At 35.0% G+C, this 26,801-nt stretch overlaps 1 protein-coding gene across 1 annotated transcript in view; it reads left to right on the top strand.

Moving 5' to 3' along the window:
• The window catches only part of LOC148949839 (microtubule-associated protein 1 light chain 3 gamma-like), a 75,353-nt gene that overhangs the window by 28,966 nt on the left and 19,586 nt on the right, over positions 1-26,801 (top strand). The window contains exon 3 of the mRNA XM_089091323.1: positions 14,910-15,016. Coding sequence (XP_088947449.1) covers positions 14,910-15,016 — 107 coding nt within the window. The remainder of the gene's footprint in view (positions 1-14,909; positions 15,017-26,801) is intronic.

The following is a 26,801-nucleotide window of genomic DNA, read 5'->3' as shown; positions in this document are numbered from 1 at the left end:
AAATAACACACAAACACACACAAAAAAAAACAAACACACAAAAATTTACACACACACAAAAACTTACACACACACAAAAACATAAACACAAAAACTTACACACACACAAAAACTTACATACACACATTACTTACATACACACAAAAACTTACACACACAAAAACAAACTTACACACACACACACACACACACAGAAAATCTTACACACACAAAAACTTACACAAACATAAAAACTTACACACACAAAAAAACTTAAACACACACAAAAACTTACACACATTAAAACTTACACACAAACAAAAACTTACACACAAAAAAAAAATTACACACATAAAAACTTACACACACAAAAAAAATTACACACACACAAAAACTAACAAAAACACAAAAAAAACTTAAACACACACAAAAACTTACACACACACAAAAACTTACACACACACATAAAAACTTACACAAACACAAAAACTAAAACACACACACACAAACTTACACCACACACACACACAAAAACTTACACAGAAACTTACACACACACAAAAACTTACACACACACAAAAAAACTTACACACACACAAAAACTTACACACAAAAAAAAACGTACACACACAAAAACTTACACACACAAAAAACTTACACACACACAAAAAACTTACACACACACAAAAACTTACACACAAAAAAACACAAAAACACAAACAAAACTTACACACACAAACAAAATAACAAGCACCCACAAACGTAAACACACACAAAAACTGACACACACAGACACTTACACACACAAAGAAACTTACACACACACAGAAACTTACACACACACAAAAACTTATACACACACACAAAAACTTACACACACAAAAAAACTTACACACACACAAAAAAAACTTACACACACACAAAAAAACTTACACACACACAAACAAAACTTACACACACACACAAACTTAGACACACACACAAAAAAAAATACACACACAAAAAAAAACTTACACACACACAAAAACTTAAACACACACATAAAACTTACACACACAAAAACAAAAACTTACGCACACACAAAAAACTTACACACACCACACACACAAAAACTTACACACACACAAAAACTTACACACACACACAAAAACTTACACACACAAAAAAACTTACAATCACACAAAATTTTACACACACTAAAACTTACACACACACATAAACTTACACACACAAAAAAACTTACACACACAAAAACTTACACAAACACAAAAACTTACACACACACAAAAACTAAAACAAACACAAAAAAACAAACACACACACAAAAAATTAAACACACACATAAAATTACACACACATAAAAACTTACACACACACAAAAACTTACACACACACAAAAACTTACACCACACACACACACAAAAACTTACACATAAACTTACACACACACAAAAAATTAAACACACACAAAAAAACTTACACACACACAAAAATTTACACACACACACAAAAACTTACACACACACAAAAACTTACATAGACACACAAAAACTTACTTACACACAAAAAACTTACACACACAAAAACTTAAAACACACACAAAAAAACTTACACACACAAAAACTTACACACACACAAAAACTTAAACACGCACAAAAACTTACACACACACAAAAACTTACTTACACACAAAAACTTACTTACACAAAAAAAACTTACATACACATAAAAACTTACACACAAAAAAACTTACACACACACACAAAAACTTACACAAACACACAAAAACTCACACACACACAAAAACTTACACACAAAAACTTACACACACACACACACACATAAAAACTTACACACACACAAAAACTTACAAACACACAAAAACTAACACACACAAAACAACATACACACACACACAAAGTTACACACACAAACAAACCCAAACAAAAAATTACACACACACAAAAACTTTCAAAAAAAAAAAAAAACTTACACACACAAATTTACATGCGCAAAACCATAAAAATAACAAAACACACAAACAAAACCAAACACAAAAAAACTTACACACACACAAGAACTTACACATACACAAAAACTTACACACACATAAGAACTTACACACACACACACACACAAAAACTTACACGCACAAAAAAAAATTAAACACACACAAAAACTTACACAAACGCACAAAAAATTAAACACACAAAAAAACTTACACACATACAAAAAATTACACAAACTCTAAAACTTACAAACACACAAACATTTAAACACACAAAAATACTTACACACACACAAAAACTTACACACACAAAAAAAACTTACACACACAAAAACTTACACACACACAAACTTACACACACACACAAACTTAAACACACACACAGAAACTTACACACGCACAAAAACTTACACACACACACACAAACTTACACACACACAAAAACTTACACACACATAAAAACTTACAAACACACAAAAACTTACACACACACACAAAACTTACACACACACACACTAAAAAAAACACACACAAAAACTTACACACACACACACAAAAAATTACACACACACAAAAACTTACACACACATAAAAACTTACGCACGCACAAAAATTTACACACACAAAAAAACTTAGAAACACACAAAAAACTCAAACACACACAAAAACTTACACACACACAAAAACTTACACACACACACAAAAACAAACACACACACACACACAAACACACACAAAATTACACACACATACACACAAAAAAAAACTTACAGACACACAAATAATTACAAACGCACAAAAAATTACACACACACAAAAACTTACACACACACACAAAAACTTACACACACACACAAAAACTTACACACACACACAAAAACATCCACTAAAAAACAAAAACATACAAAACAAAAAAAAAAAACAAACACATACAAACACAAAAACTAACACACAAACAAACTTCTACACACAAAAAAACTTACACACACACACAAAAATTTAGACACACACAAAAACTTACACACACACAAAAAAAACTTACACACACACAAAAACTAACACACACAAAAAAACTTAAACACACAAACAAAAACTTACACACACACACACAAAAACTTACACACACACACACACAAATTTAGACACACAAAAACTTACAAACACACAAAAATTTACACACACACAAAAAACTTACACACACACAAAAACTTACACACACACACACACAAAAAAACTTACACACACACACAAAAATTACACACACATAAAAAAACTTACAAACACACACACAAAAAAACAAACACAAACAAAAAAACTTACACACACAAAAAAAATTAAACACACAAAAAAACTAACACACACACACAAAAACTTACACACACACAAAAAAATTATACTCAAACAAAAACTAACACAAACAAAAACTTACACACAGAAAAAAACTAACACACACACAAAAACATACATACAAACAAAAATTTACACAAAAACTTACACACACAAAAAAAAAACTTACACACACAAAAAAAATAAAACACACAAAAACTTACAAAAAAACTAACACAAACACAAAAAAACTTACACACACAAAAAAACTTACACAAACACAAAAAAAATCACACACACACAAAAACTTACACACACACAAAAACTTACACACACACACAAAAACTAACACAAACAAAAAAAAACTAAAACACACAAAAAAAATAACACACACACAAAAACTTACACACACAAAAAAAACTTACACACACACACAAAACCTTACACACACACAAAAACTTACACACACACACACACAAAACTTACACACATAAACTTACACACACACAAAAACTTACACACATAAACTCACACACACACACAAAAACTTACACACACAAAAAATAACACACACACACACAAACTTACACACACAAAAAAACTTACACACACAAAAACTTACACACATAAAATTACACACACAAAAAAACTTACACACATAAATTCACACACACACACACAAAACTTACACACACAAAAAAACTTACACACACAAAAATTTACGCACACACAGAAACTTACACACACACATAAAAACTTACACACACGTAAAAACTTACACACACATAAAAACTTACACACACACACACAAAAACTAACACGCACACAAAAAAAACCTAAAACATACAAAAAAACTTACAAACACACAAAAACTAACACACACACAAAAATTTACACACACACAAAAACTTACACACACACACACAAAAACTTACACACACACAGAAACTTACACACACACAAAAAACTTACACACACACACACACACACACAAAAAACTTACACACACACAAAAAAAACTTACACACACACAAAAACTTACACACACATAAAAACTTACACACACAAAAACTTACACACACACAAAAAAACTTACACAAAAACTTAAACACACGCAAAAACTTACACACACACAAAAACTTACACACACACACAAAAACTTACTTGCACAACAAAAACTTACACACAAAAAAAAACTTACACACATAAAAAAAATTACAAACATAAAAAAACTAAAACACAAATAAAAAATTACACACACACACACAAACTTAAACACACACAAAAACTTAAACACACACAAAAAATTACACACACATAAAAAATTACACACATAAAAACTTACACACACACACATAAAAACTAACACACATACAAAAACTTGGACACACACAAAAACTTACACACACACACACAAAACTAACACAAACACAAACACAGAAACACACACAAAAAAACTTACACACACAAAAAAACTTACACACACAAAAAAACTTACACACACACACACAAAAAAAAAAACACACACAAAACAAAATTACACACACACACACACGCAAAACCTAACACACACACAAAAACTTTACAAACAAACAAAAAAAAACACACACATAAAAAAATACACAAACAAACAAAAACTTACACACACATAAAAAACTTACACACACAAAAAAACTTACACAAACACAAAAACTTACACACAAACAAAAACTTACACACACAAAAAAATTTACACACAAACAAAAATTAACACAAAAAAAAAAACTTACACACACACAAAAAAACTAGCACACACACAAAAACTTACGCACACACAAAAATTTACACAAAAAATTACACACACACAAAAAAACTTACACACACATACAAAAACTAACACACACACACAAAAACTTACACATACACAAAAACTTACACACACACACATACTAACAAACACAAAAACTGAAACACACACAGCATCATACACACACACAAAAATTTACACAAACAAAAAAACTACCACAAACACAAAAAAATACACACACACACAAAAATTAAGAAACACACAAAAACTAAAACACATAAACTTACACACACAAAAAATCTTACACACATTAACTCACACACACACACAAAAACTTACACACACACAAAAACCTTACACACACACAAAAACTAACACACACACAAAAACTCACACACATAAACTTACACACATACAAAAACTTACACACATAAACTCACACACACACACAAAAACTTACACACACACAAAAACTTACACACACAAAAACTTACACACACACACACAAACATACACACACACAAAAACATACACACACAAAAACTTACACACATAAACTTACACACACACAAACACTTACACACAAATTCACACACACACACACACACACAAAAACTTACACACACACAAAAACTTACACACACACACACAAAAATTTACACACACACAAAAACTTACACACACAAATAAAAACTAAAACACACAAAAAAAAGAACACACACATAAATTCTTACACACACACACACAAAAACTTACACACACAAAAACTAAAACACACACACAAAAACTTACACACACAAAAAAACTTACACACACACAAAAACTTACACACACACAAAAACTTACACACACACAGATACTTACACACACACACACAGAAACTTACACACACACAAAAACTTACACACACACAAAAAACTTACACACACACACAAAAACTTAAACACACACACAAAAAAACTTACACACACAAAAAAAAAAACAAACACACAAAAAAAAACTTACACACACAAAAAAACTTACACACACACAAAAACTTACACACACACAAAAACTTACACACACACAAAAACTTATACACACGCACAAATTCAAACACACACACAAACTTACACACACACACACAAAAAACTTACACACACACAAAAAACTTACACACAAACAGAAACTAACACACACACAAAAAAAACTTACAGACACACGAAAACTAACACACACACACATAAACTAACACAAACACAAAAACTTACACAAACAAAAAAACTAACACACACACAAAAACTTACACACACATAAAACTTACACACACACACATAAAAACTTACACACACACAAAAACTTGAACACACACAAAAACTAACACACACACACAAAACTTACACACACACAAAAACTTACACACACACAAAAAAAACTTACACACACACAAAAACTTACACAAAAACTTAAACACACGCAAAAACTTACACACACACAAAAAATTACACACACAGACACAAAATTTTACTCACACAAAAAAAACTTACACACACAAAAAAAACTTACACACACACAAAAACTTAAGCACACAAACAAACTTAAAAACATTCAATAACATACACACACACACACAAACTTACACACACACAAAAACTAACAAAAACACTAAGTAATACAAACCCATAAATACTTACACACATAAACTTACACACACACACAAAAACTTAAACGAACACAAAAACTTACACACACACAAAAACTTACACACACACAAAAACTTACACACACACACACACAAAACTTACACACACACAAAATCTTACACACACACAAAAAAAACTTACACACACAAAAAAAATTACTCACACAAACAAAATAACACACACACACACAAAAACTAACACACACACAAAAACAAACACACACACAAAAACTTAAACACACAAAAAAACTTACACACACACACAAAAACTTACACACACATAAAAAACTTACACACACACAAAAAACTTACACACAACACAAAAACTTACACACACACAAAAACTTACACACACACAAAAAGTTACACACAAACAAAAATTTACACACAAAACTTACACAAAAACAAAAAAACTTACACACACAAAAATTTACAAAAACACAAAAACTTATACACACAAAAAAAATAACCCGCACACGAAAAAACTAACACGCACACAAAAACTTACACACACACACAAAAACTTACACACACACAAAAACTAAAACACACACAAAAAATAAAACACAAAAAAAAAAACTTACACAAACACAAAAACTTACACAAACACAAAAAATTACACACACACAAAAACTTACACAAACAAAAAAAAACTTACACACACACACAAAAACTTACACACACACAAAAACTTACACACACATAAACTTACACACACACAAATACTTACACACACACAAAAACTCACACACACACACAAAAACTTACACCCACACACAAAAAATTCACACACAAAAAAAATTACACACACACACAAAAACTTACACACACACAAAAAATTACACACACACATACAAACTTACACACACACAAAAAATTATACACACATGAATAATTACACACACACACACACACAAAAACTTACACACACACACAAAAACTTACACACACACACAAAAACTTACACACAAAAAAACTTACGCACACAAAAAAACTAACACACACACACACAAACAAACTTACACACACACACAAAAAAACTTACACACACAAAAACTTACACACACACACACACAAACTTACACACACACAAACAAAAACTTACACACACACACAGATACGAAACACACATAGAGACGACACACACATAGAGACAGCACACACACAGAGACGACACACACACAGAGACGACACACACACAGAGACAAGACACACACAGAGACGACTTCTAATGTAAGAGCAAGCATAGAGTACGGTCGCTATAGCCGCAAGCATATATCATGCTTTCATAGATGGCAGCACACCTGCTCAGATAGACACTCATAGTGAGAGACAGGCAAAAAGTTAGGTTACTTTAGGTTCACTTAGGTTAAGTGAGAGACAGGCAAAGTTAGGTGTATGGTTAGGTTAGGTTAGGTTAGGCTAGATTAAGTTAGGTTAGGTTAAGTTAGGTTAGGTTAGCCTAAGTACGCGCGCGTACGTAGGCTAACCTAACCTAACCTAAGTTAACTTAACCTAATCTAACTTAATCTAGCCTAACCTAACCATACACCTAACTTTGCCTGTCTCTCACCTAACCTAACCTAAGTGAACCTAAAATAACCTAACTTTTTGCCTGTCTCTCACTATGAGTTTGTGACTGAGCAGGTGTGCTGCCATCTATGACAACATGAAATATGCTTGCGGCTATAGCGATCGTACTCTATGCTTGCTCTTACATTAGAAGTCGTCTCTGTGTGTGTGTCGTCTCTGTGTGTGTGTCGTCTCTGTGTTTTTGTCGTCTCTGTGTGTGTGCTGTCTCTATGTGTGTGTCGTCTCTATGTGTGTTTCGTATCTGTGTGTGTGTGTAAGTTTTTGTGTGTGTGTGTAGGTTTTTGTGTGTGTGTATGTATGTTTTTTTTTTGTGTGTGTGTAATTTTTTGTGTGTGTATGTTTTTGTGTGTGTGTATTTTTTTGTGTTTTTGCATTATTTTGTGTGTGTGTAAGTTTTGTGTGTGTGTGTGTAATTTTTTGTGTGTGTGTGTAAGATTTTGTGTTCGGTTTAGTTTTAGTGTTCGTTGTAGTGTGTTTGGTTGTTATATTTTTTGTGTGTGTGTAAGTTTTTGTGTGTGTGTGTAAGTTTTTGTGTGTGTGTGTATTTTTTTGTGTGTGTGTGTGTGTAAGTTTTGTGTGTGTGTGTAAGTTTTGTGTGTGTGTGTAAGTTTTTTTGTGTGTGTAAGTTTTTATGTGTGTGTGTAAGTTTTTGTGTGTGTAATTTTTTTTGTGTGTGTAAGTTTTTGTGTGTGTTTGTTTAAGTTTTTGTGTGTTTGTTAGTTTTGTGTGTGTGTGTGTTTGTAAGTTTTTGTGTGTGTGTAAGTTTTTGTGTGTGTAAGTTTTTTTTGTGTGTGTAAGTTTTTGTGTGTGTGTAAGTTTTTGTGTCTGTAATTTTTTGTTTTTGTGTAATTTTTTGTTTTTTTGTTAGTATTTGTTTGTTTGTTATTTTTTGTTTTTGTTTTATTTTTTGTGTGTGTGTATTTTTTTGTGTGTGTGTAAGCTTTTGTGTGTGTGTGTGTGTGTGTGTGTGTAAGTTTTTGTGTGTGTGTAAGTTTTTGTGTGTGTAAGTTTTTGTGTGTGCAAGTTTTTGTGTGTGTGTTAGTTTTTGTGTGTGTGTAAGTTTTTTTTTGTGTGTGTAAGTTTTTGTGTGTTTGTAAGTTTTTGTGTGTGTAAGTTTTTTTTGTGTTTGTAAGTTTTTTTTTGTGTGTGTAAGTTTTTGTGTGTGTGTAAGTTTGTGTGTGTGTGTAAGTTTTTGTGTGTGTGTAAGTTTTTTTGTGGGTTTAATTTTTTATTTTTTTTTTTGTTTTTGTTTTTTTTTAGTTTTTTGTGTGTGTGTTAGTTTTTTTTGTGTGTGTAAGTTTTTGTGTGTGTGTAAGTTTTTGTGTGTGTGTAAGTTTTTGTGTGCGTGTAAGTTTTTTTGTGTGTGTGTAATTTTTTTTGTGTGTGTAAGTTTCTGTGTGTGTGTAAGTTTTTGTGTGTGAAAGTTTTTTTTTGTGTGTAAGTTTTTGTGTGTGTGTAAGTTTTTGTGTGTGTGTGTAATTTTTTGTGTGTGCGTAAGTTTTTTTGTGTGTATAAGTTTTTGTGTAAATTTTTGTGTGCGTGTAAGTTTTTGTGTGTGTGTGTGTAAGTTTTTGTGTTTGTGTAAGTTTTTGTGTGTGTGTTTTTTTTTGTGTGTGTGTTTGTTAGTTTTTGTTTGTGTGTGTTTAAGTTTTTGTGTGTGTGTGAGTTTTTGTGTGTGCGTAAATTTTTGTGTGTGTGTGTAAGTTTTTGTGTGCGTGTCAGTTTTTGTGTGTGTGTGTAAGTTTTTGTGTGTGTGTGTGAGTTTATGTGTGTAAGTTTTTGTATGTGTGTAAGTTTAATTGTGTAAGTTTTTTTGTTTGTGTTAGTTTTTTTGTGTGCTTAAGTTTTTGTGTGTGTGTAAGTTTTTGTGTGTGTGTGTAAGTTTTTGTGTGTTTGTAATTTTTTTGTGTGTGTGTGTAAGTTTTTGTGAGTGTGTAAGTTTTTTTGTGTGTGTGTTAGTTTTTTTGTAAATTTTTTTGTGTGTCTTAGTTTTTTTGTGTGTGTAAGTTTTTGTGTGTTTGTACTTTTTTTTTTTTTTGTAAGTTTTTGTGTTTGTGTAAGTTTTTGTGCGTGTTTAAGTTTTTTGTGTGTGTGTAAGTTTTTGTGTGTGTGTGTGTGTGTGTGTAAGTTTTTTTGTGTGTGCAAGTTTTTGTGTGTGTGTAAATTTGTGTAAGTGTATAAGTTTGTGTGTGTGTGTGTAAGTTTTTGTGTGTTTGTGTAAGTTTTTGTGTGTGTGTGTAAGTTTTTGTGTGTGTGTGTGTAAGTTTTTGTGTGTGTGTAAGTTTTTTGTGTGTGTTTAAGTTTTTGTGTGTGTGTCCATTTTGAAGTTGGAAAATATTAAATATGAATTTTTTGTGTTTTAAGTGTTTCATGACATTCTGATGTAAAAGAAAAGTATGTCTTGGTTTTGATGCATTCAAAAAGCTGTATAGTTATTGTGTTTGAAAATATTTTTTGTACCTCAAGTTTTAAATTGTGTTGTGGCTGGGCAACATAAAAAGGAACTTGAGATGAATAGCCTTTTGAAAAGTATTTATTGGTATATTTAACTCATTAGATATGTAAAGTAAAATGGATTGGGTACAAAGTAGGTGTTTCAACTTTTTAAATTGGTTTCGGAGGGTGATGATGAAAAGAAGTTGCTCTGAAATGTCTTTGAAAAGTATTGCTTGGTGTTGAGATATCCAAAAAGCTGTAAAGTAATGTTGTGGGTGACAAGGATGGATGCTTCAACTTGTAAATGGGTTGAGGAGGGAATTTAAGAAAAGAACTTGCTCTGAAATGCCTTTTGAAAAGTATTGCTGGATGTTGAGGTATCCAAAAAGCTGTAAAGTAACGTTGTGGGTGAAAAGGATTGGTACTTCAACTTGTAAAATGGGTTTAGGAAGGACATTACGTAAAGAACTTGCTCTGAAATGCCTTTGAAAACATTACATAAAGTTAGGTTTTACGTAGGCTTAAAACACTTGTGTTTTAAGTGTGTTTCATGACATTCTAAGATGTAAAAAAAAAATTATAAAAAAAAATTGGTCACTACAAACATTATTTTTCTAATATTACAAGTTGCGACACGCATATCTATATCATTTACATTTTGAAGTTAGAAAATATTAAATTTGAATTTATTGTGTTTTATGTGTGTTTCAAGACATTCTATGAGATGTAAAAAAAAAGTTAAAAAAAGTTTTGGGGGGGGGTTGGTGGGAGGGAGGGTGGAGGGATAGGGTTGAGGGATAGGGGTAGGACTTGGGCCCCAAAAGCTGTAAAGTAAAGTTGTGGGTCAAAAGGATGGGTACTTCAACTTGTAAAATGGGTTTAGGAAGGACATTACATAAAGAACTTGTTCTGAAAAATATATTCGATATATTGCTTGGTGTTGAGATATCCAAAAAACTGTAAAGTAAAGTTGTCGGTGAAAAGGATGGGTACTTCAACTTGTAAAATGGGTTTAGGAAGGACATTACGTAAAGAACTTGCTCTGAAATGCCTTTGAAAACCTTACATAAAGTTAGGTTGTACGTAGGCTTAAAACACTTGTGTTTTAAGTGTTTCATGACATTCTAAGATGTAAAAGAAAAAGTAAAAAAAAATGTCACTACAATGTCACTACAAACATTATTTTTCTAATAGTAAAAGTTGCGACACACATATCTATATCATTCCCATTTTGAAGTTGGAAAATATTAAATATGAATTTTTTATGTTTTGTGTTTCAAGACATTCTGATGTAAAAAAAAAAATTTTAAAAAAAAACTAAAAAAAAAAAACTAAAAAAAAAAAAAAACTCAAAAAAGTTTGGGGGGATTGGTGGGAGGGAGGAGGTGGAGGGGTTGGAGGGAGGGTGGAGGGATAGGGGTAGGACTTTGGGCCCAAAAGCTGTAAAGTAAAGTTGTGGGTCAAAAGGATGGGTACTTCAACTTGTAAAATGGGTTTAGGAAGGACATTACATAAAGAACTTGTTCGGAAAAATATATTCGAGGGGGAGCCAAAAGTTGGGGGATGGGACCCTTTTGTGTCTCAAATCATCTTCTAAAATGCCTCAAACTGTTTCGCCCAAATAATTCCCTAAAATGCCTAAAACAGTTTCGCCCAAATAATCCCTAAAACGCCTAAAACTGTTTCGCCCACATAATTCCCTAAAATGCCTAAAACGGTTTCACCCAAATAATCCCTAAATGCCTAAAACGGTTTCGCCCAAATCTCTAAACGTAATTTCAGCGTGTTCCCTTTGTTTTGACATCCCTGCGCTGTCACATTTGAAATTCCTAGGAAATCCTTTCCCGCGTTAATCTCTTCATCTCTAAGATCAAAACATTCACCCGGAGTCAATTCTCCTAGATGAACACTAACAAATCAATCAACCTTGACATCATCTGTCAGACATTAATGAACTTCGCCCGGAAACAATCAACCTTGACATCATCTGTCAGACGTTAATGAACTTCGCCCGGAAACAATCAACCATGACATCATCTGTCAGACCCTTATAAACTTCGCCCGGAGACATTTCTCGGAAACGTGTTCTCCCTAGGGAGGCTATGCCCATATTTGGTGTGGGGTCGGGACTGACAGCACAGGTGTTCTCCCTAGGGACTCTATGCCCATATTTGGTGTGGACGTGGGACCTCCTGAGGCCTTTCTACTGGCGGCTAGCCTGAAGATTTTTTATATAGCCATTTTTTTGAAAATAGACCAAAGAAAATATAACAAAGGCTCCAGGGATACCCCCCCCCCACGAGAATCCGGGGGTAAGTGTTGTAAAATGAGTCCTGGGGGCATATAAGGTTTTTATGGAATGGATGTCGTATAAACGTCGAAGGGGGCTTATTCGATTGTAAATCAGAATTTAGTGTCATTTCCAACACTCAAAAGTCATCGGAAGGAAACTAGCCCCCCCTCCCAAGGCTTTTTCCCTAAATGCATCCAATCAACATTTTGAGATAGCAACTTTGTTCAAAATAGTTTAAAATAAAAAAACAAAGACTTCGGGATCGACTCATCCCCGCAAACCGGGGGCAAGTGTTGTAAGGTATGTCCCGAGGGCATATAGGGTTATATTTAAGGGCTGGTCATATTAACTTCAGAAATGGCTCGTTTAATTAGAAATTGAAAGGTCTAGTTACCTTTTTATGAGTCATCAAAACTGATCGGGGGTATCTACCTCCCCCCCCCCCCCTCATGCCTTTTCCCTCAAAAACATCCGATAAAAACTTTGAGATAGCCATTTAGTTTAAAATAGTCCAAAATTCAAATTACTTTAAATTAGGGACTGAGAAATCCTCCATAGCACCCGGACAAGAATTATAACTTATGTAAGTTCTTAAGAATCGAAAGTGATCAAAAAGTAACAAGCCCCCTCCCCCTTGTGCTTTTTTTCTCCAAATGCATCATCAAAATTTGAAATAACTATTTTGTTCAAAATAGTCCAAAATTTAAACTACTATAACTTAGGGGTTGAGAATACTTCCAACTGGGGCAAGGATTTTAATTTATGTAAGTTGCCCATTATTAGAATATAAGGTTCTGTGGAAGGGGTGGTCGTATTAACTTTGGAGCGTGCTCATTCGATCGAAAATTGAAACTTCTAGCTCTTCTTTATGAGTCAAACGTAATCAATGGCCAACTAGCCCACGTCCCGCTTTACATCTGGTCAAAATTTGGAGATAGGCAACGAATTATGTTACGAATATTTTATTTTTTTCTTATTAAAACATTGAAAATAAATATAGAAATTACAGTAAAATTAAATTTTGAACTGATGAGCTTCAGCAATTAATATCATCATATACCAAACACTCAGTTCTATTTTATTTTGTTTTGTCCAAGACAGTTCGAGACAAAAATAGTTTCACTACAGACAAGAGATCGTATATTTCCCCCTTCCCTAATTACAAAAGTCTAAAGCCTACTGCGTCATTGGTGCTTCACTGAAAGCAAATTATATTACAAATATTTTCTTTTACAGTTATTGCAGCATTGAAAATGAAAATAAAATTATAGTGAAATACAATCTTAAACTGATGATCTTTCAACAATTAATAGTATTATATATCAAACATTCAGTTTGATTTTATTTGTACTTTTTAAGACTGTTCAAGAGACATAAATTTTTCAGTAAAGCGGCAATAACGCAGTGGGTTTTAGACCTTACAGCGAAAGGAAGCAAAACCCAAACTCTTCATTGTAGAGATTTTTGTTGGTTTCATTTGGATTTGCATTTTCAATTTAAGTTTCACTCTTAAAGATTTATTTACTCATTCATATTTGTAACTATTGTTTGTTTGTTTGTTTGCTATGATTGTTTATTTAACTTCTGTTTCGTTTTTGGTTTCATTTATTCTTTAATAGTAATTTATGGTTGTTTCGAGTTTGAGTTATTGTAGGTTTCAGTTTCTTCCGATCTTAAGTTTCATTTGGCGTTTAGTTTTCTTTAAAAAACTTCTTTTTCAGAAAGTTTTTTTTTTTAATATAGTGAAAAGCGGATATTTCTTTGCAAAACACTCAATTCTTTGCTGATTTTATTGAATTCTTTTTAGGTGATTGTCCAGCGTAGTCAAAAAGAAAAGTATTTGCCACCTTTAGATAAGACGAAGTTTCTCGTACCTCAGGATCTAGCAATGTCACAATTTATCACTGTTATTAGGTAAGTGGATACATGAGTGCCAACCAAGGACGTACACATGGGCCCCTCAGTTCCCTTCTCTCCATATTTTTCTCAATGATTTACTTTCTGTATAATTTACAACTTTATTCATTTTTTCGAATCCCCCTCCCTGGAACAAGTTCCTATCAACTAGCCTGGTGTCACACCACACCTATACTATTACGAAATTGCTATTCAAAATCAAGAAGCTATTTACTATCTATAACAAATTTTATAAACTGACCTTTAACTTTACCTTTGGTTGGATTGGACCCTTCTATTATGCCCTTTATTTTAGGAACTTTCCGATATGGCCGAGGCCAACCATCCATGATCTTTACCCCGCATCAAATGTGTCATGTATGCCGGAAGGCTTGGTGCACGACCCATTCCGATATTATTTTTGGTTTAGTAGTATTCTGGTGAATTTGAAGTACCATTAAGATATAATATTTTTTGTCTCCTGGAGCTATTTTAGATTCATACCTGAAAATCACAGTTTTTAGGGATTTATTCTTTTGGCTGTTTCAAAATTTTTAGTTTTCAGGGCAGCATGACGCTTTTATCAGTGTTACCATGTTACCATGTTGGACCGTGAAAACAAATGAGTGAAATTAATTTGTTAAATTTAATAACGCTTTTTGTCCACAAAAATTCAAAATTAGCAGTCTGTTGGATCCCAAAAACAACGACGCCTTCAAACGAAAGCCACGCCTCCTTAAGCTATTTGGTGCCATATGTTGTTTTTTTTTTTGCTGATGTGAGCTTAGTTCTATGATTATCTACCTTAGTTCTGCTCTAGGATGGATGGATGATAGACTATCTATCAACAAGTGAAAATGACCTCATTTTTATACAATCCTGAAAAAGGCTTATGCCTCTCACTCAGACTATCTATCTTGGCTTTTTCTCCAATTAATTCCACAAAACAAGTTTTTTAAAGAAAAGTCAAGAAATCCATTAAGCAAAAATTTATCAAGAATAAAATCAAATAATCTACCAAGTGTGAAACTACCGCAAATCTGCATCAATAAATCAATGAAACCCAAAACGAACCGAAATTACAAGAGATAACAAAGTCTACCATTAGATGAGCAGAAATTAACATAAGTTGGGCTCAAAACCCATAAGCCTTCCCAAGGCCAGAACATAATTTGCACTTTACTGAAAAAATATAAATGTTTACTTTTATAACTTTAATAAATCAAATAATATTAACATTTTGATTACTAAATATCAGTATATGTATATTAAACTGACAATACACATTGATTTGTATTTTTTTGAGTAAAGTGCAAATTATGTTCTGGTCTTGGGAAGGCATAGGGGTTTTGTACCCCTATGCCTCGTACTATCGTACTATGTACAATCGTACTATGTGTTAACATTGGGTAAAGTCCATAACTTTCAGCCCTCTCCCTGGGGACTTCGGGGGATGAAGTCATCCTAAAAGACATAGTTATCATATTTTCGACCATGCTGAACAAAATGGCTATCTCAAAATTTTGATCGGGTGACTTTGGGAAAATATGTGAGAGGGAGGGGGCCTAGTTGCCCTCTATTTTTGTGGTCCCTTAAAAAGGGCACTATAACTTTCAATTTTCGTACCAATGAGCCCTCCCACGATATTCTAGGATCACTGTGTCGACACGATCACCCCTGGGGAAAAAAACAACAAAAAAACAAATAAACACGCATCCGTGATCTTTCTTCTGGCAAAAAATGCAAAATTCCATATTTTTGTAGATAGGTGCTTGAAACCTCTACAGTAGGGTTCTCTGATACGCTGAATATGATGGTGTGATTTTCATTAAGGTTCTATAACTTTTAGGGGGTCTTTCCCTCTTTTTTCTAAAATCAGCCAAATTTTACGCGTAACTTTTGATGGGTAAGACTAAACTTGATGAAATTTATATATTTGAAATCAGCATTAAAATCTGATTCTTTTGATGTATCTATTGGTATCAAAATTCCGTTTTTTAGAGTTTCGGTTACCATTGAGCCGGGTTGCTCCTTACTTACAGTTTGTTACCACAAACTGTTTGAAAATTCCAAGCCTTCCAATCACTTTCGACTATTAAAAAGAGCACAAGGCCTTTCGATCTCTAATCAAATGAGCCCTTTTTGAGTTTCGACGACAACGCTTTCTGTAAACACCTTATATGCCCCCAGGGCATAAATTACAACCCCCTAAGGGCTGTGAGGGTGGTTGTCATCCTCTAAGACATAATTTCCAGACCTGTCAACTACGTTAAACGAAATGGCTATCTCAAAATTTTGATTGGATGTGTTTGACAAAATGGTGGGAGTGAGAGGGGCGTTTTTCGCTCTCCCATCACTTTCAACTATTAAAAAAGGCACTAGCCCTTTCAATTTCCAATCAAATGAGCCCTTTTGAAGTTTCTACGGCAACGCTATCAATAAAAACCTCATATGGCTCCAGGGCATAACTTACAACCCTTGCCCGAGGGCTGAGGTTGTCATCCTCAAAGACCTAATTTCCAGAACAGTGTACTACGTTGAACAAAATGGCTATCTGAAGATTTTGATTGGATGGGTTTGGGGGAATGGTGCGTTTGAGAGGGTGGTTATTTACCCTCCAATCACTTTCGACTATTAAAAAGGGCACTAGTCCTCTCAATTTCCAATTGAATGAGCCCCTTTTGAAGTTTTTACGACAACTCTTATCTATAAAAACCTTATATGCCCCCAGGGCATAACTTAAAACCTTTGCCCTGGGGGCTCTGGGGGGTTTATCATCCTTAAATACTTAATTTCCAGAACTTTCGACCACGCCGAGCAAAATCGCTATCTCTAAACTTTGATTGAATGTGTTTGGAAAATGGTGGGCGTGAGAAGGGGGTTAATTACTCTCCACTCACTTTCGACTATTAAAAAGGGCAATTTCAATTTCCAAACACATGAACCCTTTGTGAAATTTCTGCAACAGTTTTTAATAGGGATTTTATTTGTCCCCAGCGCATAACTTATTACCCTTAAACAAAGGATGGTGAGGGAGTGGTCATTCTAAAAGTCTTAACTTCAAGAATATTCAAGAAAGATGAATAAAATGGATACCCCAAACTGTTGACTTGATATGTGTGGGGAAATAGTGCGCGTGAGGGGGGGGGGGTAGTTGACCTCCAATCATTTTCGACCATTAAAAGGGCATTAGCCCTTTCAATTTCAAATTGAATGAGCCCTTTTAGATTTTTTTACAACATCGCTTTCTATAAAAAACCTTACATGCTCCCAAGACATGACTTACAACCCTTGCCCTGAGAGTTGTGGGGGGGGGGGGGCTGTCATCCTTAAAGACCTAATTTCCAAAACTTCCAACTACGTTGAATAAAATGGCTATCGCAAAATTTTGATTGTATGCGTTTGGGGAAAAGGTGGGCGTGAGATGGGGGGTAGGTGCCCTCGAATCGCCTTCTACTTCTAAAAAGGGCACTAGCCTTTTGAATTTTCGAACGAATGAGCCCTTTTTCAAGTTTCTACGACAAAGATTTCAATAAAGACCTTACATGCCCCCAGGGCATAACTTATAACCCTTGCCCTTTCTTAGTTTGTTGCTTGCCTTCCAATCACTTTCAACTATTAAAAAAGGGCACTAGCCATTTGAATGTCTAATCAAATTAGCAAATTTTGAAGTTTCTACGACAATGCATTCTAGAAAAACCTTATATGCCCACGGGCATAACTTGTAACCTTTATCCTGAGGGCTGTGGGGGAGTGTCCTCCTCAAAAACTTAATTTCTATCTCGAAATCAACTACGATGAACAAAATGGCTATCTAAAAATTTTGCTTGGATGTGTTTGGGGCAAAGGTGGGCGTGAGAGGGCGATTAGTTGCCCTCAAATCACTTTCGACTATTAAAAAGGGCGCTAGACCTTTGAATTTCCAATCGAATGAGCTCTTTCAAGTTTCTACGACAAAAATTTCGATAAGAACTTATATGCCCCCAGGGCATAACTTATAAACCTTGCCCTGAAGACTGTGGTGGGAGTGTCCTGCTCAAAGGTATAATTTCCTGAACTTGAAACTGCGTGAAACAAAATAGCTATCGCAAAATATTGATTGGATGTATTTGGGGAAAAGGTGGGCGTGAGAGGGGGTCTAGTTGCCCTCAAATCACTTTCGACTTTGAAAAATGGCTCTAGCCCTTTGAATTTGAAATTGGAAGAATTCTTTTTCAAGTTTTTACGACAGATATTTTATTGAAGATCTTATGTGCCTCCAAGGCATAACTTATTACCCTTGCGCTAACGACTGTTGGGGGAGTGTCCTCCTTATAAGTATAATTCTCAGTGCTTTAAACTGCGGAACAAAATAGCTATCAAGAAAGCGTTACCATCTGAGTTTGGGAAAATGGCAATCATGAAAGGAGTGTTAGTTGCCCTCCAATTCCTTTCGACTGTCAAGAAAGGATCAAGCCATTTCACCGTTCATTCAAAGAAACTCTCTTCGTAGTTCTACAGCAACACTTCCTTTAAAAACCTTATATATGAAGACATTAAAAATTGAATATAAATAGGAAATAAGAAATTATTATTTAAATATTAAATAATTAAATAAATTATTAAATAATTATTATTAAGTAAAGAAAGCAAAGCTCCGGTTGTAATTGCCAACATGGTAAGAAGGGGCCTATGGTAAATAAGAATAAAATTTTGTTGAGCATTTTGGGTGCACTGGGACAATCCGTCCGGTGCAGGGGAAGGAAGAGAGGGTTTCTAAATTTATGTTATGAAGACATCTGACAAAAAATGGGGTCGCATCTCAGGCTATTTTTAGTAAGTAAGTAAGAGCTAGTGTCCAGTGCGCCTTTTGGGATCCAGAGTGGATGCGGTCTTCGGGGGGGGGGGGGGGGTAGAGGAAGTTCTATTGTATTTTTGTCATCATGACATCTAGCACAAGGAGTTATTTGATCTCAACCGAACTTTGTCAGGAGCAAAAGTGACGGTCCCGATTGTGTCTTTGGGAGTCCGTACCCGTTTTAACATCTATAGGGGGATGGTGTCGCTAAATTCCTGTAAAAAAAAGACATATATTAGAGCGTGTAATCGGATCTAGTCAAACTTGAATGGGTATAAGAGTAAGGTGCCTAAATGGAGGGTATCCCTGAATTCTTGTCAATATAATGTCATTCTAAGCTTTTTCACAGTGTAGTTTCGACCACTGTGTGGGATGAGGTAGGGATGGAGTCTAAATTCTTGTCATAAACATATCCGACTGAAGGAACGTGTATCACACCAAACTCGGTGGAAAATAAAAGCTGGGCTCTATGCGTCCCTTTTTCATCTGTATTCATAATGGGTAACCGTCGCTGCACGAAGGCTTGGGACAGGGGGTCTAACTAAAGACAGTTCATATAGAATAGAATATGATTTTTTGGCTAAAATAGCATAAAAGCTAGCATAAGCATGTCAAAATTACCATAACAAAACAAATCTTATGGGATAAACATAAAACAAAAAATTGAATCAATAATAAAACGGATGTTAGGGGATAAACGTAAAACAAAAGTTATATCAATCATTAAAATGGGAAACAAAATAGGGGACAAAAGAGTTTTGTACCTCATGGTCAACATCTTGGGATGCAAGTTAAGTTGAGTATTCAGAGCTCAACAAGCGTCGAGTGTTGTATTAGTAAGGGTTGGGGGATTTTCTTCAAAAGGAGGGAGAAAACATCAAGGGTAGTCAGAACTAAGGCACTTCTGACCAAAGTTCATGACGAGGATGTGATGTCGTTATTCCAATGTAATAAGTTCAAGTCTAGCCTAACCTTCATCGTATGTAGTATAGGCAGTCCCCAGAATAATTTTTATTGCTGTTTTTTGAATACTTTCAATTTTAAAACATTGGTCTTTGGTCAATCCTGGGTTCCAGACAGGACAAGCGTATTCCAGACAGGGCCTTATATATGACAAATAAATTATTTTAAGGTTTTGGATTGATACGGAGAACCGTTTGAGAAGAGAGGAAGATTTAAGGAGAAAATAACCTGACTTAAATAAGTGGGAAATGTGGGAGTTCCATTTAAGGTCGTTGTCCAACTGCACACCAAGCAGTTTAACAGTATTTAAATATGGGGTATTGATAGGAGGTATATTTTTAAAAAAAAAGAAAATAGCATGAAACTGCTTTTGGGTATGCTTAAGTTTAGTCTAACATTGACAAGATTATTCCTTAAATTGTCAATGAGTTAATTGAGTGTGGCATTCTAACCATTAGATGTTTGACAAAGATTCAGTAATGTCAAATCATCTGCAAATTTAAGAGTTGTCAAAACTTGGTAAAACATTATTAAAAACTATTAAAAATGCTAAAGGACCTAACTTAGTCCCTTGAGGTGCTCCAGAGGAAATCGAGGAAAAGCCTGATGAATCCCCGTTAGGGAGGACTACACATTGTTCACAGCCTGACAAAAAGCTAGCTACCTTACTTAAAACAAAATCTCTTGCACCTAAAGCCCTTGCATTATCTATAACTGTCTGATGATCCAAATTGTCCAAGGCTTTGCTAATATCAGCAAAAACAGCCTCAACGTAGGAACTATTCAACTCAAGATGTTTGAAAATAGTATCAAGTATATTAATTAAGCAATTCGTGATGCTATGATTCAGCCTAAAGCCAAACTGATTTGGGTTGATTTTATCATGAATGTCGTCAAAAAGAAAATGGTAAATAAAACTTTCAAAGATTTTAGAGAAAATGGGGGTTTTTGATATTGGTCTTAAGTCAGAGGGAACTTTTGGGTTCTTAGTTTTTGGTATAGGAGATATTATAGCTTGTTTAAAACACACTGTAAAAATACCATCTCCTGAACATTGGTTTAAAACAACAGTTAGAGGTACACTTAAATGCCTGAAGCATTCCGCACTCAACATGACACGAATATTCCCTGGGTATATCGACCTATTTCTGTCAGGAGTTTTAAGTTTAAGTTGGGCCTGATGAATTTCGATCACAGGAATGTCACTCACTGCACTGTTGGCAGGCATAGGCTGGAGTGGCGGGTGAATTTTACAAATTGAAGCAAAATGATCATTTATGACATCCGCACCCACTGGGTCACCATTACTGTCCAGTAAGAAAGATTTTGAAGAGACCTTTCCCATGAGATCTTGGACACTTTTGTGGAATTATTTGAAAAAAACTACGTTTTCTAAAGAGTTATAGCGGATGAGACGCAAGTTTGAACCTTATACAGTACAGGGATTAGCAGGTACTGTTGTGGGTCTGCCATCCCCCAAATCCCTGCTTCCACATATGAAAGGGGCTGTGCCCTCCTCAACGCCTCGCTCTTTAAGCTAAAGTTTTTATTGTTTAAAAAAAAGAGTTGAGAAAGTCAAACTTTAGCGTAAAGAGCGAGGCGTTGAGGATGGCACAGCCCCTCCTCAAATTTTTAGGATAAGCTCCCGGGCCCTAGGAAAGCTTAACCTCTAAATTTCAGCTCAATCGGACAACGTTAAAGGGCTGTGGTCGGAGGGTCGAAACTTCCGGCCCACTTTTACCCATGAAGATAAAGTCGGAGGGGGGTGAAATTTTGCAAGTTTCTTAGTTGGAGCTTGGGCTACAAAATGCGATCACCGCTGTCTCTCTGCGACCGCTAAGACCGGAAATCGCTTAACATTGTGGTGGGTCGCCTCTTTAAAGAGGCACAAGTGTGCCTCCTTGATTTCTTAGGGTCCGAATACAATAACTTATTGAGCACGTGCGCACCATGCTCCTTAAAATGCTCCTTTGATGGTAGGAAGGGGGAAGGTCCTCTCTGGGGCCCAATTTTAATACTTTTTGAAGAAATTATTCCAAATCTCCCAAATCAAGCCAATTTTCCCAAATCAAGTGAAAATGACAGTAAAAACCGTAAAATGAGCCATATAGTAAACAAAAAAGGGTAAAGATATACTAGAAAAAACTGACCCGTTCCTTTGGCAACTTGAATTATGCAAGCTTATCTGCTGGGGGGGGGACAGGGGTCTGGTGGGATAAACTGGGGTCTGGGGGGGGCAAACTGAGGTCTTGGGGGAGGGCGGAGGTCTTGGGAGGTGCAGTTGCCCCCCCCCCCCTACTCCATAGCAAATTGAGCCCCTGTTCGTCATAAAGAGCATAATTTCTGTTTATTTTAAGTTTTAACGTCGCTCTTTACTTTCACTTGAAAAAGTATTTTCATTCATAGTATTATCAAAACCCAGACACACAAAATTTCGCAATGTGATTCCTCTTCGTCTGGCTTGTCCAACCAATCTATCGATTAATCATTTATATTAGAGGGGTTGTACTCGGCATGTAAAGTGAGTTTCCGCTTTTGCTATAGCTTAAGCTTACAGTAGTTCGTATTTGCGTACATGTATTGGCGTTTAATTTCAAAGCACGTAATTGGAAGTAAGGTCCTGTCCTGCCTCTCTACTTGAGAATACAAATTGGTTTATAAAAGAACACATGAAATTAGGGTACTTGTGTCTTTTCCAGTAAGCACTCGAGAATTTGGATCTGCAGATAAGACAAAAAAATTGGTCAAAAGAGAGGTGCGTGAGTCCTCAGGTGAGCCAAAGTCTTGCACTGCGATTGCACTAATGGCTGGAAGATATTAATAATAGAACACTAATTGCTTATTTTATGACTAAAAAGTTCAGGGTATCAGTTATAGTAGTATACGCCCCTTTAGAACCGACTAACGGAGATACTAGTGACTCAGATGAATTTTACTTACAGTTCCAGGAGCAAATAAACTGGACCCGGGGCAGAAATATGGTGTTTTTATTATAAGATTTTAACGCCCAGGTCGGTAGAAATAGGGATAGATGGTATCCTAGCCTAGGAAAATTTGGTGTAGGAAAAGAAAATAGTAATGGATACAGACTTTTGCAATTTTGTAGGCATAAAAATCTAGCTATAATCAGTACAGTGTTTAGTCATAAAATTGCTCATAAGTTAACATGGTATTCACGTGATGGCAAGACATCAAACCCTATTGATTATGTTGTTGTAAACCAGAAACTGGAAGGATCAATAAAAGATACTGGGGTATACAATAGCGCTGTTATTGATGTTAAAAATAAAGATCACCATCTAGTAGTGTCAAGGGTTAATTTAAAGCTGAAATATCGGAAGGGTAACTACAACCAATATCATAACTTCCCGGGAAGTTATGATATTGGTAGACTCCAGGATGAGAATTTGAGAGAAAATTTCCAGGAACAGTTGACTAAACTTGAGAGTTTAGAATTTGATGATGTGGAAGATGGTTGGAATAATTTGAGAAAAATAATTTGTGAAGTTGCTGAAGGTGTCTTAGGGAAGAAAGCTAGGACTGCAGCTAAGAATATTAGTGAAAAAGCTTTATGTTTAATAGAAAGGAGAAAGGACTTGTACAAGAATGATCTGAGTGATAGAACATATGAAAGCAAAAGGAATGTAAAGAAAGTGGAGAAAGCATTAAAATATGATCTAAGGAGGTGTGAAGTGAAGGCCATGGATAAAATTGCCGAGGATCTGGAAGATGCAGCTAGACGGTATAATAGTAAAATATTGTCCTGGCATGTTAACAAATTGAGAGGGGATAGTCAATCCGGACCTGGCCCAGTTAAAGATAGGAAAGGAGCCGCAATTAGCGATAAGGAAAAAACTAAAGAGAGATAGGCCGAACATTTTGAGAGTTTGCTTAACCGAGATAGAGTTGCAGGAAAAGATATAGTATTTTGTGATACCTTAGATGTGAAGGAAGATTTGTTTTGTGAGGAGGAATTAGCGACAGTACTAAAAGGATTAAAAAATAATAAGGCTCCAGGTACTGATAGGGTGGTAAATGAGTTTCTTAAATATTGTGGCTCTGAGGCGCTCTGAGGTTAGAAATAAGTTACTAAAGATTATGAATATGATTTTTGAAAAAGGGGAAGTACCTAACGATTTTAGGAAAACCTTAATTAAGCCACTTTATAAGAAAGGGGATAAAAGTGAGGGTGGTAATTATCGAGGCATTAGTCTGGTCTCTGTAGGTAGTAAATTACTTAGTAATATGATACTTTTTAGACTGAGAGATGCCGTAGACAAAGTTTTAATAGAAGAACAGTGCGGTTTTAGAAAAGGTAGAGGATGTGTCGACCAAATTTTCACTCTTATGCTAATAACTGAGAAGTGCCTGAGTTTTCAAACACCTTTGGTCCTCAGTTTTATAGATTATGAGTAAGCGTTCGATTCTGTTGATAGAATAGCTTTAGTAAAAGTTTTATCCTTGTATGGTATACCAGGCAAATACATTAAAGTGATTAGTGCTATGTATGAGAATAACACTGCTGCGGTTAAGGTAGGAAGTAAGGTTAGCAGCTGGTTTTGTATTAAATCAGGAGTTAAGCAGGGTTGTGTTCTATCTCCTTTTATATGGATTATTTTGATGGACTTTGTCTTAAGGAGCACAGGAAAGGCAATGGGAGACCACGGAATCAAATGGGGAGGAAAAAGTCTCCTGGACTTAGATTATGCTGATGATTTAAGCATCCTAGATGAAAGTGTGAGCAAAATGAATGGAGTCTTAGAGATTTTGCGAGTTCAGGGTGCTAGAATAGGTTTAAAAATTAATGTTAAGAAGACTAAGTCACTAAGGCTAGGAATAAGTGAAGATGAAAAGGTGACTGGGTAATGAAAAGATTGATCAGGTGGGCAGCTTCACTTTCATTCGTAGTATTATTAGTAAAGATGGTGGGAGCAGTGAAGATGTTAAAAGTAGAATAGCCAAGACTCAGGGTGCTTTTTCACAGTTAAAAAAAGTTTGGAAGAATAGGAAGATAAATCTTCAAACAAGGATTAGAATATTAGAAGCTATAGTGATGACAGTGGTCAAATATGGCTCTGAAGCATGGGCTCTCCGAAAAGCGGATGAAGATTTGCTAGATGTTTTCCAGAGAAATTGCTTAAGGATTGTTCTGGGTACACGGCTGACTGACCGTATTTTAAACAATAGGCTATACGAAAAATGTGGTTCAATACCGCTCTCTAGGGCTATAATGAAAGAAAGGTTGAGGTGGCTAGGACACGTTGTTCGGATGAAGGATGACAGATTGCCGAAGATTGTTCTTTTCGGCCAGCCATCTAGGGTTAAACGGAAAGTAGGTCGTCCTAGTCTGGGGTGGGAGAATGTAAGAAAGAAAGGTTTAAAGGAAATGGGAACTTCGTGGGAGGGTGTAAAGAGGATGGCTTTGAATAGATTGTGAGAAAGTAGGGGTGTTCGTAGCTATTTGGGTCACAAGTGGCTTGTCGCTGCAGTTAGTTGTTAGTAGTAGTAGTAGTAGTAGATTATAGCTGTCAGTATTCGAAGAAAATTAGCTTAGGCTCAGTTGAAATCTACGTTTCAGGTATATTTTAATTAAATATTATATTTTGATTAAATATTTAATATATAGAGATGGTACTTGTTGGGTTAGGTTAGGTATTGAATATAATGCGTTCTCTGCTGCCCCCTACCATAATTCTTTGTTGTAGTTACTAAAGTATTGCGTTTTCATCATATTTTGGTATATTTCATTAGTATTAACCTAACTTCACTTCTCGAGGGTGTACTGGATAACACACAAGTACCGAAATTAGTACCAAGTTGCCTTTTTTGTCCAAAAAGATTCCTATTGTTAGCAGTGGTGTAGCCATAGAAAAGGAGCTAGGGAAATTCATCCCTACCACCCTCCCTCCACTGACAATATAGATCTTTGGGTAATGGTCTAAAATGGCGGGTGTCCTAAAGAAGATATGATAGAACAAAAGAGACATTTTTCGGTTGCTAATG

Source organism: Artemia sp. Qi Xiang Cuo, chromosome 7 (assembly GCF_049724085.1).
Source record: "Artemia sp. Qi Xiang Cuo chromosome 7, ASM4972408v1, whole genome shotgun sequence".
In the NCBI taxonomy this organism is placed as follows: Eukaryota; Metazoa; Arthropoda; class Branchiopoda; order Anostraca; family Artemiidae; genus Artemia; species Artemia sp. Qi Xiang Cuo.
The sequence above is the reverse complement of the archived record's forward strand: the minus strand, read 5'-3'. Positions and strand labels throughout refer to the sequence as shown.